Genomic DNA, 15,953 nt, shown 5'->3' on the forward strand with positions numbered 1-15,953 from the left:
CTGTGGATTTCAAATTGGCAGCAACAATGCCGTGATTAATGGCCGTCAAAGCGAAAGAGTCAACAAATGTCAAGCGACAAACTGCAGTTGGCAAACCGTAAAGGGGGAGAGGGGGGAGGTGGGAAGGGGGAGTACCAAATCCCAAAAAACCTCATATACCATTTACCAAGTAGTATGAATCCCATGATGAAATGAATGCCAACACAATTGCGGGTTAATTTTTTCAAATGTTTGTTAATTACATTTATTGTTTCCTTTTGTTTTTGTTTTTGCTCTTGCACTTGCATTTGTTTTATATTTTTTTCAAGTTTTTTACTCTCTTTTCTCTTTAGTTTTGATTTATTTTATTTATTTTTTTTTGTTTTCATTTTGCAATTATTATTGGTTGCTGCTCCAAAAACTTGGATTATGGTTTGTGTTTCTTTTAAATGTTTTTTGTTTTTTTTTTAATGTATATGCACGTATATATAAGTCTAAGCGGGTTTATCTTACATTTTAGATATTTTTGATTTAACTTTATGCCTGCTCTCTAACAATACAATACAAAAAAAATATTGGGTAATCGCTCTTACTTATTGCCGATTATTAGATTATTACGATATTTAACATAGTTTCGGTAATTCGATAGATAGGTAGTATTGTTTATCGCTCGTAGATAGACTGATGCTTATACACACACTTTGGTTTCTCCCTTTTTACTTAGTATATTTGCTAGCTCCTTTCGAACGCTAATTACGCATATTGATTAGTGTTACATTAGATTGCGCAAAAAAAAAATAGATTAATAAATACACCCATATTGTAACTAGTTCGCTTGGTTATAGATATACACACGCACGCACACAAATCCTTAACTTTACATCGACCTATCTTAGGCGCTTTACATCTAACGCTGGATCATCTGGATCATGTGGATCACCATCTGACCATCTGGCCATCATCAATGCATCGATCATCAATGAATCCATCCAGCTGTAGCTACTTCTATACAACGTTCGCCGTGGAAAGAACATTCTTTAGCCTCGCACTAAACTAAACTTAAATAATAATCAACAACGTTGCTCCAACAGACTTAAAATGGAATCAGAACAAAAATCATGTGTGCTTAAGTCGTGTGCAGAATGTCTCAATATTTACACATCAAAGTTCACTTTTGCCAATTGCCCTCTATCTCTATCTCTTCATCTTCATCCTCTACCTCTACTCTACGATCCTGCGGCTCCTTCGGATTGCAAGGACACATGGAAAATCGAACATTGATCGGTGGGGATGTTTAACTCTCTCGATTTCGCAGGTCCACAAAGCCGTTTCGTTTCTCCTTCAGCCGCCTCTGTTTCACTTCTTCACTTTCATCAGTTTAGTCCTTCGTTTATTTTTTAACTTTTTGGCACTGCTTTGAATTTGTTTTGGCACCGCACGCTTCAAGCGTGAAAATAAAATTATTTATGCATATACATAGATAAATACGAATATATCTATATGGGGAAGTATGTTAAAAAAAAAAAGGATCGCTCTAATAAGTCAACAGTATACAAGGAAAATATGTACAGGTCTTAGTGGAAACGAAAATAGATTAAAAAAAAAACTTGTTTAAAAACAAATGGGGGACTATTCTCGAATAGAACTAAGTAAACATATTGTCTCTTAAATGTTAGGATCCAAAAATGTCTGCGAATTCAGCAAGTACTTTTGTGTAGGCTAACTAAACTAGGCCTTTAAAACTATAAAACTTGAACTCAGTCAAAGCAAACGAAGATTTGAATATCGATTCTGGATTTCTGTATCCTTTCCGCTAGCGTTTTCTCCCCCTCCGACGATTTCCTCAGTTGCGGTTGTAGAACTTTCTTTGGTAGCGCTTGCAGCCGCTTCCGATGCTGCCAACGCCTCCGCCGCCTGCTCCTCCACCTGGTCCACCGGCGGATCCTGCTCCTCCGCCTACTCCTCCTCCACCACCGCCACCGCCCATTCCCAGGCCCAATCCCATGAGCTGTTGCTGTTGCTGCTGCTGCTGCTGTTGGTGATGCTGCTGATGCTGGTGCTGGTGCTGATGCTGCAGCCCGAAGCCCGAGTAGAATTGCTGACTCGCCGCTCCAACTCCAACTCCAGCGCCGACGCCAGAACCCGGCACAATAGCCCCAGCGGTGCCCATGCCCAGGGCTTTATTTTAGCTGGACGCTCCCAGTTGATTCTTCATATGGGCAGCGGCGGCGGCGGCAGCAGCAGCTGCGGCAAACGGTGACCCACCGCCGGTTGGTGTCTGTGGGCCATTGTTATTGTTATTGTGATCGCCAGGAGTGCGTGGCCCGTTGACCATGCCCACGCCATTCACATTGCCGCCACCGGGTCCGCCGCCCAGCAATCCGCCAGCGGTATTCTGCGCCCCGGCCGCGCCCGTTGGTGAGCCTTGGCCCAAGGAGGAGACGTGTCGCTTCAGCATCGGATGATTGGCCATCGAGGCGAAGACCAGACGCTCCTCGTAGTCGTACTCGCAGAGTATCTTATTCTCGCACAGGTAGAAGCGGTCGCCCACACAGAATCTGAAAAGTAACAGGAAAACGGCAGCGGTTAGTAACGATGACACAAGTCACAAGTCGCCGAGGAAGTGGAAACGATTTTTCCACACGCTTAGGCAGCCCCAGAAGTCGGTGAGGGGCATCGAATGCACAAAGACAACGACGATGAGCGATGACAATTGACAGCGGTTATGGCGACTGTAGCTGCCAGCCGGGGAACTCAGGAACTCAGGAAACCGAGGAACCCAGGAACCCAGGAACTGTCGTCTAAAAACAAAAGCAAAACGATTCCAAAGAACAAGGACAGCTACTCAGGGTGCGGCAGACAGGACGGGATCGAAACAGAAGCAGGACCAGCACCAGGACAAGGAAGTCAGATAAGCGCTTGGCAATGTCGCACCGCTGTCAGCAACAGTTGGTGTGGCTGGAGCAATGGGGGCTGGAGCAGAGGAGCCTGGAGAGCTGGAGAGCTCTGGCTCCACTTCGATGGAGTACAGAATACAGAGTCGAGAGTACATTCAGCCAACTGCAAATAAAGTTGGCTCCCGGCAAGCTCTGCTTCCTGGGCGGGCATGCAGCCCAGCCCTTTGTCAAAATATTTATGTTAGCACCTGTACCGATGGCAGAGGCAACCACGCCACGCCACGCCCACTCCGCCCAGCGAACAGCAAACAGACACACTCGATTCAAAGCAAAAGGCAGCTCACATTACAAACGGAAAAAAAACCGGAAAATAAAGGATACGATTCACTGGGGGATGAGCTAGAGTTGCGGTAAGCAGACGAGTGGATGTCCTTTGCAATCTGCTAAATCTGGTATTGAAAAGTGCGGCCCAAGATGATTGTGCTTATGCCTTATAAAATGGGACACATGACATCTACAAAACTACTACTTCTTTCCGATCTGGCAGAACTTACACGTTCCCTCGAACACATACCGCTGATTCCCAGAACTTTATCCATCTTTTCCATCACATATCCCGGATTGCCCCCCTTCTCCACCGCCGGCGAATGCAAAAAAGAAACGCCTAAAGTTTGATTCCCAGAGGAGCAACGACACGGGAACACTGCATCCATTTTTGGGCAAGGAGAGTGGGTAAATCAGCTTACAGCAGACTTACAGCGGATATGAAATTTGGCTTTTGATTTACGTCAACATTTTGTTGGCCCGCTGGTTTCGGTTGCGTGGCCAAATCGATTGACGGCCCATGTGGGCGTGGCAGGGAGCAGGAGGCAGGGAGCAGGGAGCAGGGAGCAGTGCAGAGAAATCTGGCCGGAGCGGGGTAAAAAAGCGCTTTGTTTATCTACCAAAACAGGGCAACAAAAGTCCATGAAAAAGAGTCAACAAAGTCGAAACTTTTGCTTCTTTTGCCACTGGCCTGGCATTGAGCGCACCTGTGACATGGCAATGGCGATGGCGATGGCAATGGCGATGGCAATGGTGATGGCTATGGAAATGGACACGGACATGTTGATAAGTGAGTGCCTCTGTGCGGGACTCGCACATCCGGGCATTTCTCTCTCCCCACGTCGATCAGAAGAAACCAACAGCAAATTGTCAACAGGAAGTACGTACCGAAAATAAAATGGGGGAAAAAAAAAGATTGTGAAAAATTCGCGTGGACGAAAGATTTGACTTGGATGCGACTCCAATCGCAGGAGAGCAAGGATGTCGTCGACCAGTGCTGACGACAGGAAATTATGCAAACCTCACAGACGACTGCAATGCATTTTGCAACATTTCCCCAAACAGCAACAGGACTCAGGCATCAGGCAGCAGGCATCAGGAATCAGAGAATCAGCGGCAGGACTCAACAGGAAAACTCTTTTTGTGTGCCAAATGAAAGCCCGCATTTTAAATGTGGCCATCCGACCAACAAACATGGTGCAGGTGGAGGTGGAGCTGGAGAGGAGTGCAGAGGAGCTGCCGCTGGCCATGTGGCCACGCCTCAATGGATTTTTTCGGCAATTGAATTAATTTACGTGAAAAATTGATTAGCAGCAGGTGGGGATGCATCTCCCTTTTTAACAGGGTGAACATAGCTTAACCTTCTCTCAATCTTTTGCTTATTAAGCTGAGCTTCATATTGCATTAGAGTTCTATATTCTAGTTGAGGAAAATGAACTACAGTGGCACCTTCGCCAGGGTGAACTCCTCCAAGTTCGTTGCTCCTGGTACATGTTTAAAGGCAATTCACGGCAATGCGAGAACAAAGGGCCAGCAGCAGGAGCAAAAAACAGGGAGATTCCCGGATAAGGAGCGGTGGCCAAACGGGTGGAGACGATTCTCACAATATGCCAATATGTTTTAACATTTATTTCAATATTTTTTTACCAGCCAGCACCGTGTGGCGGCGCTTTTAATATTTAATGTTCGATCCGCTCCCTTGTTGCGTTGCACAATCGACGACTATGCCGGAGGTTTCTGGTGGACCCGGTGCCCGGTGCCCGGTGGAGGCATATGTGCGCCCTCATTATTAATGCAGAAACCCGAAACGAAAACGAAACCAAACCAAACGAAACCAAACCAAACCAAACCAAGCCAAACCAAACGAAGCGAACCAAACAAATGGAAGAATGAGACGACGACCCCATCCAGTGGACAAGCAAGCAGGCGGCTGCAGTTTAAAGCTCTCCAGAGTGACATTTCACGAATTGGCCAAGTCCAATAAAATATTTGAGGGCCGTGGAATGCTGGGCGATGACTTGATGGCACCCAAAAGGGTTCAGTTCGATTCAATGCGAAATTTATGCGGTTTTCATAGAAAACGTATGACACTAAAGGGCCTTTACCACCCCGTTTGTTTAGCCGTTAGCTTGTAAACGACGGCAATTTGCTGCCTCCTGCCACCCTGCCACCCGGCACGTTAATAAAACTTCAAGTGCCACTTTGGGCCCACTGCGATGGGCTAAAGATTAAAAAGGGATTCATGCAGCCGCCACCTTAAATGCGAATCTCTGTGCAAATTGCCCATAAAAATGCATGCGTAATCGTTTAGTCGCTCCCACATGATGATGGATGGATGGCTGATGGTTGATGGATGGGCGCTGTTCACAATGGGGCAATGGGCCAGTTCTGGCCAGATCCGTTTCGATGCTCACCTGTGGTTACACTGTTGACAGGCGAAGCACTCCAGATGGTAGACATTGGTCCGGGCACGCATCACCATCTCGAAGGCTGGGATCACCTTGCTGCAGGCGGCGCAGTAGCCCGTGTTGCCGAACAATCTGCGAAGAAAAGTTATAAAGATTAGTGAATATTAAGAAAATGGTTCTTATTTCTTTAACTGTTTATCTATACTCTATACACTGATATCTATATGCTACTATCAAGTTGAATATACAACGTTGCTAGTTATGCTAACCTCAAGTAATCCCGCTTGCAGAGCATCAGGTTGCCCTTGGTGTAGAGCGTGGAGCCCACCTCGCCCAGGCGGCAGTCGCAGCAGCCGCACTTGAGGCAGTCCTCGTGCCACAGCATGTCCAGGGCGCGGAGGAGGTAGCGGTCCTGGATGTGCTTGCCGCAACCGGCGCACAATTGGCTGCCGTTGTTGTTGTTATTGTTATTATTGTTGGCAGCGGCAGCGATGCTCTGGACATTCCCGTTGCCATTGTTGCCGCCACCGGCACCGCCGGAGTTGACCACATTGACCACGTTCCCATTGCCATTGGGATTCTGGCCGTTGTTCTGGCCACCGCTGTTCATGCCGGCGTTGCTTTGCTGCGATTGCTGCTGCTGCTGTTGGTTGGAGGAAAGCCCGACGAGTCCGGGTTCGGTTTTGGTTATGTCCATAGTCATCATCTGCAAAAAGAGGAGGAGATCATTTCGTTACTCGACGTCTTTCTGTATGTGTGTTTGTGTTTGAATGTGTGTGTGTGTGTGTGTGTACATTAACGCTACTGATTTCCTGCCAATAACTGGAGACGGGGGCCACTCCCCACTGCCACTGAGAGGCGTACTGGGGCACGGGCTGCCGCAGGATCGCCTGCTGCTCCAGCTCCCTCGCCTGCACGTGGGGCACGAAGAACTTGTCCATGTTGTAGAAATTGACGCGCTCTTCATCCTCGCAGTGCACACTAGCGTTGTAGAGGAACTCCATTTCGATATTTCCCCCGATTTTCAACAATTTTCTTAGCGAAATGCCCCGCGAAAGATCTGAAAGCTATCGCTTTTTTACGAGCAGTGTTGGCGAATTCTCGCAGAACCGCCAGGAACAGCGCTACAGCTTTGTTCCGTTAGGCAATACACAGAGAGAATACACATTTTGTGAAACATAAGCTCTCGTATACAACTAATTCTCAAAAATAGCATTCTATATTTTAATGATATACATATAAGTGCATTGAATACAGAGTTTTATATTCCTGGTAAAACAAATTAAGTGTTGTGCCCATTTGTTGATTGTAAATTTCTTCCCGTGTCGGCCACTGGCAAAATGTAACGGCACTTAGCAGCTGCGGCAGAGTGTTGTGAAATGCGCACTGCTGCGGCGGCGCCAGAGTGCTGATGATCACTATTGTGCAGCATACTTTTGGGCTTACTAGTAAAGCGGACTTCTAATTCGCACATCAGTGCACAAATTTCGCAAACTATGCAAAATATTAATAATCTTCGAATAGCTGATTGTTTGCAATGAAATGGTGTAATATTAACTTTACACATTTTTTTTCTTCAGAATAAAAAAATAAATTTACTATCCACTTGGGCTCGTCCGGGAATTGAACCCGGGACCTCTCGCACCCGAAGCGAGAATCATACCTCTAGACCAACGAGCCTGGTTGAACCGCCTGCTGCCAATCACCCAATACAAAGCTAGCGATCGTTTTCCCCTTTCACTTAACCCCTTTCTGGCCAACCCTACTCGCAATTTCACGAAATTGCATAGAATACTTTCATAAAAGCTTTATGTGAGAAAATACCATAATGTCTCCTAGTTTTTGCCTCGCTTTAAATAGTTTAAATGGTAAGTATGTATCTCAAACTGTTGTCGCCCGATAACGTTGACGTTAACAGAAACCAGCAAAGCGGGCAGCCGCCAACAACAAATCAATACAAGCAAAGGGCCCATTTGCCCATACACAAATTCGTGGAATGCCAAGCGGCGATTTAAAATAACGAGATTTATGACAAATTGGCGCCCCCCCATCCCCGCTACTGCCAACGCTAAATAGTTTGTTGCAATGTGCAAATTTCAGCAAGAAGCGGGGAAACCCTAAAAATATGCAATGCCCCGGCCATGATGCACTCGCTACACTGGACAAAACTGGGATACTTTTCTTGTAATTATTTCCCTTTTATTATTTAAAGAAACTTGCAATTGGCTTTTCGCGTAGAGTTAGCAATAATTATTGTTTTTAAATTAGAAACACAAGATAATTGTATTCATAAATGTTCTAGGAACATTCAAAGTAAGAAACTTCTAAGTTTCAGAAGAATTTTAAGCTCTTTCACATGGCAGCTTGTATTACACACGTAGTTTTTTCCAGTGCATCATTCGCCGCCCCTCGCAGAAGTTGGACACACAATGTGCGCCGTGTCTGGTTCTGCCTTTGGCCGCCTCTCTCTTTTCGCTGATTGCCCTCGTCCGTGTCCGTTGTCGTCCCCTGTCCGTTTCCCTTGTCCGTTGCCCCTGTCCGTTGCCCCTGTCCGTTGCCCCTGTCCGTTGCCCCTGTCCGTTGCCCACTGCCGGACAACCGGGCCAAATGGCTCGCATTAAGCCCTGCGCCATGTAGCGCCAACTGTGACCTCGACTTGACCACGGCCCGGAGAGATGGGGCGTAGGTGCAGGGGTTATGCAGCTGCTGGAAATGACTTTAATTAGACGGTCGCCTCCGATCCCCAATCCCCTCCACTGCCCCCCACTGCCAGCGAGGGGGTGGGGCCGAAAAGTCATCAGCAGTTGATGCCCGCCGGCCATTCCAAGGGCTCCAGAATGCCAGATGGGTTGGTGCAAGTGGATAGCTGGGTGGTTGCCACTGCACCACTGCACCACTGCACCACTGCACTGCGCCGCCGACTCATAAAAATTCAATCAAATCAATTTATGTAAATTTAACGCGACGTTTCAAACAATAACTGTACTGGACTGGAGGACCGTAGGAGTGCTGGCTTTGGAATGGGCGATGGAGGATGGCGAATGGAGGATGGGGTATGCAGCGCATCAAAACTCAATTTTGGCAGCTGCAACATGCAACGCCAACATGCAGCACACAACCCACTCCCCGCACCCCCTTGCCAGCGCAGACTGCATTGTTATTTAGTTTAGACAAATGAAATCGAATGCTAAACGCCGCTCGGAAAAGCGCGCGTCCATATTAGATTTTCATTTTCAATTGCATTGCCACCAGCGGTCCGCCGCCCCCTCCCCCTGCCCAAGTGGGCGTGGCTGCATGAATGCTTTATCAGAAAGCAGCGCCACAGCCCCGCCACATTTCACCCATCGCAGATTCATAGTTTTGACGAACTGCCCCACCGCGCGCCCCGGTTTTTCTCTCTGTGTGCTCGGGGGCCGCTCAATTAATTTATGCATTACATTGCCACAAAATGCTTTTCAATTTGCATCCAATTTTGGAGCGATGCGGAGATAGGCTCGTGGCAAATGATCTCGCTGCTGCTGGCAGTTTGATTGATTGATTGATTGACTCACCCACTGACTGACTGATATGTAATTAGTTTAGTTAGAGTGCGATCAAGGTCTTTAAATCTATTTGCCTGTTCTTCCGGAAAATGGTGAAAACAAAAACTCAATAACCTAATCAAGAACTTTTCATAATAATGATGGGTAAAACTTTACTTTAGAAAAATGTTGCTACAAATGATGTAAACGTAGATGGATTAATGTTGTTGGAAAGATTATTAATTAAAGATTTCGCAGTGCCACAGGCTGGGAAATCCGGAATTCTTCCGTCTATGGAACCACCCTGTGCACCCCCCATTTCCGCCTTCCCAAGGCCTTTTCTCCTCCTCCTCCGGCGAAAAAGCCTTTACCGAACTAATTGCGCGACCAACGACACTCATTAAAGCCAATCAATATTCAAATTTCACCTGCCAGGTGGGCTGGTGGCCTAGTGGGCGGTGGGCGGACCATCGTATTCCGGTCAGCGCTATAATACCCGGTCTACCTTCTTGCGGAGAACCCTTCTGGCGTTTTCACAGTTTAGTTTGCTAAGCGCAGGTGGGTGTGGGTGTGGGTGGTGGTTGGGGGGTGGGGTTTGTTGGTTCGTTCCGTTCCGGACGAGGCGCTCTATAATTATGCATATGCATGTGACCCAAGTTAGTGGCAAGTTAAACCCTTTTTAACCCCAATTCGAGGCACAAAGCCAAGGGGGCTTTCTCCTCTGGAAATTACGGGTTTGCACGCAAGTTAACGGAAGTTACTTGCTTACTGGCTTGGCCAACACCCCTCACCCCTTACCCCTTACCATTCGTTTTACCCCTTTACCTTTTACCATTTTTGGGGGAGGGGAAAAGGGGAACCTCTTGGAATTGAGCTGATTTCTGCGGTCAGTTTTGTTTTATGGTTTATGGTTTATTTATTTGGCCGCTGCAATTTTGTGTCACGTTTTATGCACTTTGCTTTGGGGTTGGCCCTTCGCTCAAGGGTTCTCCACTCGTGTGGAGCGCTTTTAATGACACTAATTAGTGGCGGGGCTCATGTGACAAACGCACCAGCGGGCGGAAGCGGATGGAGTAGGAGTAGGGAGTAGGCTTGGAAAATGGGGGAAAGTGGGGTAAAATGGGAAATGGAAAATCACGCGGCTAAAATCCAACGAACAACAGCTGTGCGCCGCTGCATCATCCCCATCCTTAATTGGTAATTAATTTATTTTGCATAATTTTTCGCGCCATACTCTCTCTGGTCCGCAGCCATGCACATTATGCCGCTGACATGTGGGGATGTGGGGGGGGTGGGTTTGGTGGGGAGTTGCACATACATATATTTACTTTACGGACTTTGGGCGATTCGCGGGGCAGGCAGTTCGGTCACAAAGGTGTCAAAAAGTGCGAATTAAGTGCGAATAAACGTGCTGAGCGTGCAGCGGCAGAGACAGCCGGGACCACGCCCCCTCCAATCGGCCAGCCGCCGCCCTTGCAACAAACCCCCCCCAGCACCACCCCTGGCACCACCTGTCTTGCATTGCGAAAATTTGCATCGAGTCACGAAAAATAAATGTAAATTTAATTTGCATACGCAGCGCTGGAAAATCGCTGGAAAGGTGCGGGAGTGGGAAAATGTTTATAATGAAATTACGCGAATAAAAATGCCAAAGGGTAATGAGGGATCCGTTGATCCTTTCTTTTTTTTTATAATAATTGATTAAGCAGAAGTGTGTAGACTTGAGCCAGTACTCTTTGTATTATTGGTATTCTATGGTTTGGCTTTAAATTTGGCAGTAACTTTAATGGAAATCGTTAGGAAAACAGCGGCAGGAAAGTTTCACATACACGCTCGCTAGCATCCAATTCCATTTGGAATTTTGGAATGTCCTTTGGCCATGCAAGGCTTCCCAGGACGTCCAGCCACCCAGCCACCCACCCACTTGGCAGGCAAACTTATGCACAACAAGAACAAATTACCAGCAACAAAAGGCGGAGGTAGAAACAAAAAGCCCAAGGAATAAAAAGGGAATGAAAAACGTCAAGTACGCGACATGAAAACTAAAAACAAAGCCACCAACGATGGCGCAACAAACACAGCACAAAAAGTATAAATAACGAGAGGGCAAATTAAAATAAAATATAAAGAACAACAAGAAAACAATCAAAATTCATTTTTAATTTTTATGCCATAAAAATGCAAACGAAGACGCGAAGTCCGAAGGTGAATGGGGGAGAAAATGGGGAAATAATGCTGAAATGGTCACCAAAACGCCCAGGCACGAAACTCCTCATTGCCAGGACGAAGTCCAACCAACCAGGTGGATGGGGTTGGGAATGGAAATGGGAATGGGGATGAGGATTGGGATGCGGAATGGGGAGCATGGAAACATGTTGCGCAACAAGGCAAAAACGTCCTGTAACGGTTGGGACATGTTTTATGCCATTTATATTGTTTTTCCCGGACTTATTATTTTTTCTCGTTTGGGTGAAAACTTTCCGGGGGTTTCGGTTCTTCTTCTGCTGCGGACCGTGGAAAATTGTGAAAGGAGACGTCAAGTGGCTGGCCAACAATTAAATTCCCATTGCGAGTAATTGCGAAGCTCCCTCTCGAATGTACTCAAACTGCCATAAATACTAATCAAAATCAAATGCACGCACCGATTGCGATTGGCGTGGATGGGGATGGGGGTGGGGGATGGGGATGGTGGATGGGGGACAATGAAGGGACAAGGACATTGAAGGCGACACTTGGTCCTGTCATTGGCAGCAATCGAAGCTGGAGTCCTTGCCAAGCAAAAAAAGCGACAAACACCACGTATCTGTACTAAAAACAAACATGATGTTATAGATGTATTCTACAATACTTTTGCATGCTGATCGAATGTTAAAAGAAAAGCGGAATGAATTTGAGATACTTCCCAAAATGGTTTATGTGGAATGCATGAAGGATATGCTTAACAACTTGCTGTCACTTTTTTTGCAGTGCACCTACCACATTTCGGTGTCCATGCGGATTTCGAATCCGTTTGTGCCAAGTGCCATCGAGTGGCCCATCAATGTATTGTTGTTCCCTCGATCCGACAACAAATGCTGCCTGCCACATGCACCACCAGCTCCACCACTTCTTCGTTCTGCCTAGAGCTCCACCCCCTCGCCCCCCCCCCCCCCACACACACAACAACAACAATTTACCCCCATTTCAATGGCACCCCCTGCAGCCCGGCAATCATCGACCCGCATTGTTGTTTGATTTATGCGACTTGCTGTTGCTGTTGTTGTTGCTGTTGCTGCTCCTTCGCCAATTGTTGTTATATGTGTTATTGTTCTTGCAACAGTTATTTGTTGTTTATCGTGGTGTGGCAACATATGGAGGCGGTAGCCAGCAGATGTACTACACGTAGTTATTGCTGGCGTTATTTGTTAATCTATTTGTACGCATTTGATGTCGGCACTTCTTCTTCATCCGCAAATACAAACATACATACATATATCTCAACATATACTCTTATATGTATCGCCAGCAAACTGCTAAGTGAGATTTATCCCGGCGTATCGCACCCTTCATACCCCTTATGGCCCTCATACCCCCCACATACCCTTCACAGCCGTCAGGCGCACACTGTGCGTTTTATTTTGATTTGTTACTGGGTGCTTTTTTCTTGTTTTTTCTTGTTTATGGGGGTTTTTTGTGGGGAGGTGTGGAACTTGGAGTTTTGAGTGGCGAAACTAAGCCAAAAACCCGGCCAAAAACCCCCACACTTCCACATCCACATCCACATCCAGCATTTGCAACGATAATGCCAACGATGTACGACACAGCAGTGGAATTTTTATTAAGTTGTTTTATGCCTTGTGTCGTTTTGTTGCCTTGTGTCGTTGCCTTTGCTTCGTTCGCTGTTATTTCTTTCTGCTTAAACAATTACGACAAATTGCGCTTTTATGGACCGAGGAGCATCCTCGCCACGAGCAGGATGGCGACACGCACACGTCATGTGCAAAGCCCACAGCGCTAATATCCGATCCGATCCCATCCGATTCGATCCCATCCGAATCGATCCCATCCGATGCAATCCGATCTGCTGCCTGATGGCTGATGACTCTCCAAAGTGAACTGCACTCCATGGCACTCCATGGCACTCCACTCCACTCCACTGCAGTCCACTGGCCACTCTCCACTTAACTCATCGCGACTCAACTCTGGGTGCAGTCGTTAAAGTCCACTTCAAATAGAGCTTAATTGCCTCACAATGCCAAATGCAGTTTGCAATTTGCAGTTGGCAGTTTTCAGTGGCAGTTGCAACTGCAACTGCTGCCATGAAGCGGCGCTAATTAGGTGAAAGCATCCGCTAAGCAGATCGGGTCACAGCGCTCCAAAAAAAAAAAAAAAAATTACATGAAATAAAATGAAGGAGGGGAGAACGGATGCCAGCCGGGAAAAGATGCCACGGCCATCGGATAATCCGCTAGGAGGAAGTCGCTCAAGATATATGTGGCAAGTGCATCGGATTGCGTTTCCAATAGGTTTGCGACGATGAGCAAGTGGTTCATCGTAAGCAGTATTAGCAAAAAATAAGCTGGATAAACAGCTGGAACTATGTTTGGCACTCAATGAGCAGAGCTGAAAAGCGCTTTCCATAAAAAGTTGAATATGTTCATGGTATATGCATCTTAAGACTCCCAGGAAGATAGATACACCCAAGAAATGAGCATATAGGATGGAATAGGATCTAAGGATCATAAGCAAAGCTGATGGAATAGGTAAAAAGGATCATAAACAGAGCTGATGGAATAGGATCTAAGGATCATCAACAGAGCTGATGGAATAGGATCTAAGGATCATAAACAAAGCTGATGGAATAGGATCTAAGGATCATAACCAAAGCTGTGCCATATGTAGGAAATTTCGAATTGGTAAGTAGAACTCTGCATATTATAGCTACTCAATCATGGCTGCATTTCTAGGAACCCCATCCGGCCCACAGCTGCACACCTTTCGACAGCGCCCATCTTGATCTGTAACCCAAGCTCCATGCCCCCAGCTCCAATCTTCATGCCCCATACTCCATGCTCCAAGCTGCAATCTGCAACCCAGGTTCACATCCCCAACTGACAGTTTCAATTAGACTTTAACACTCCGCACGGAGCTCGGGGAGATGCGGTGTCCCAGTCGGAGATCCGATGGCGATGGCAATGGCTCTCTCGCTGGCTTGCTGGTCTCTCAAGTGGCTGGCAATTACGTTCAATTAAGTTGGCCATGTTGGTAACGGATGCAGTTGCAGTTGGCCAAATGCGTGGCGGTTGTAATTAAACGATGGCCGCTGCGCTGCCTGGAGGACAGTGGACAGAGAACAGAGGAGGCGACTCCAACTCCGATACCGACTTGGAGTCCGTTCGACTGAGCAGAGTTAACTGCCGGCATGCCACCTAATCATAAATGATACCAAAAGGAAATGCTCCTCACGATCAGCACCTGCTGCTCCTCCGTCCACAGAGTTCAGTCGCTAATTACATTGATTCTTAGACGATTGCAATGGGGCTGTGAATGTGGCACTGCCACTGAGCGAAATTATATGGCTGCACCCAGCATTATTCGAAATATGCGAGGAGTAGTTAAGGTATCAATAAGTAAACAAAGTTTTACCAACTCTACAGACTTCTCAAACTTTTGTTTTAAGAAGCCTTTTTTTTTTAATTTGCCATTGGCTTAGTTTCGCCTTTTTTCTCCCTGTGCATTGCTGCATCTGTGTCCGTGACTATTCACATGCCTCAGTTGCATTCAGAGCTGCAGAGCTCGGCCAACGTCAACGTCAACTTAATTAATTGTGCGTCCGGCCGCACTCCCGTTCCCCCCCTTACCCCTCACCTTACCCCGTTCCCCCTCACCTTACCCCCTACCCGTATTTAACCCCTTCGGCAGCTGCTTGCCATTCAAAGTTGGTGACCAACACAACTCGTTTCTCCTCGCAATCGAAGCCAATCCAAGCGCTCCAATCCGATCCGATCCAATCTGAACCGAGACTTTGAGTCTGATTCCGATTCCAATTCCAATTCCGATCACTGCAATTTCTATTTGCGCGCAAATTGCTAATTTTGTGGAAAACACATTGATTAGCGCAAAATCAGCGAGCCAAGTGCAGTTGCAGCTATTTGTTTTACTTGCAGCTTCGACTTCAGTTGCAGTCTTAAGAATGCGACTCTCGATCGTTGGCAGCTGCGTGAATGAAGATGTACCGAGTAGCACACACAAATCGGATGTCAGATACAGATACAGATACGCGTATCTATTCCAGTTCGAAATCCCAAAGGAAACCTGATAAATTAGGGGTTTAGCACCTAAACATTTTTCAAAGTGCTATATGTACTACTTGATATCAGAGCAGTTACTTGTATTAAACTGCACTAAATGTGATTAGTTCTGGATTATGTGCGATTTATCTACTGCTTAGGTCTTTCTGTTCCAGTGCCTCTATAGAAATGTTCTATTATTTCCTTGAGAACATGCTACACTGCAAGTATTGACTTCCCTCTCCCTCTCTCTTGCTCATTACAAGTGCTCCATTAATTAACTTATTCGCAGTGCTCTGCCACGATGCTCATTAATTAATCGGCGGAATCGAACGGAGCCAATCAATCGGACCGTAAGAGAGCGATGGATATTTATTAAGCTCGCCGCTTTTGTTGTTGGTTAACTGTGTCAATTGTTGTTTGATCAACACTTGTACAAGTGTACGCCGGGGCGATGATAATAATTGATGATTTAATTTGCTTGTTTGAAGACGCAGATAAAGAGCTTCCACCCCCACTTGACCAGATACACGGAAAAGCGAACAAAAAAAAAGA

The 15,953-nt window shown here is 46.5% G+C and overlaps 1 protein-coding gene and 1 non-coding gene across 2 annotated transcripts in view; both read right to left on the bottom strand.

Annotated features, from left to right (window-relative positions):
• Positions 1-260: 260 nt before the first annotated feature.
• Positions 261-15,953, bottom strand: part of LOC122624586 — a 54,876-nt gene continuing 39,183 nt past the window's right edge. The window contains 3 exon segments of the mRNA XM_043804225.1: positions 261-2,537; positions 5,615-5,740; positions 5,878-6,314. Of these exon segments, the coding sequence (XP_043660160.1) occupies positions 1,823-2,537; positions 5,615-5,740; positions 5,878-6,314 (1,278 nt within the window). The 3' untranslated portion in view covers positions 261-1,822.
• Positions 7,217-7,288, bottom strand: Trnap-cgg. The gene has a single exon. It is a non-coding gene; the product is annotated as a tRNA-Pro (tRNA).

This window comes from Drosophila teissieri, chromosome X (assembly GCF_016746235.2).
Source record: "Drosophila teissieri strain GT53w chromosome X, Prin_Dtei_1.1, whole genome shotgun sequence".
NCBI lineage: Eukaryota > Metazoa > Arthropoda > Insecta > Diptera > Drosophilidae > Drosophila > Drosophila teissieri.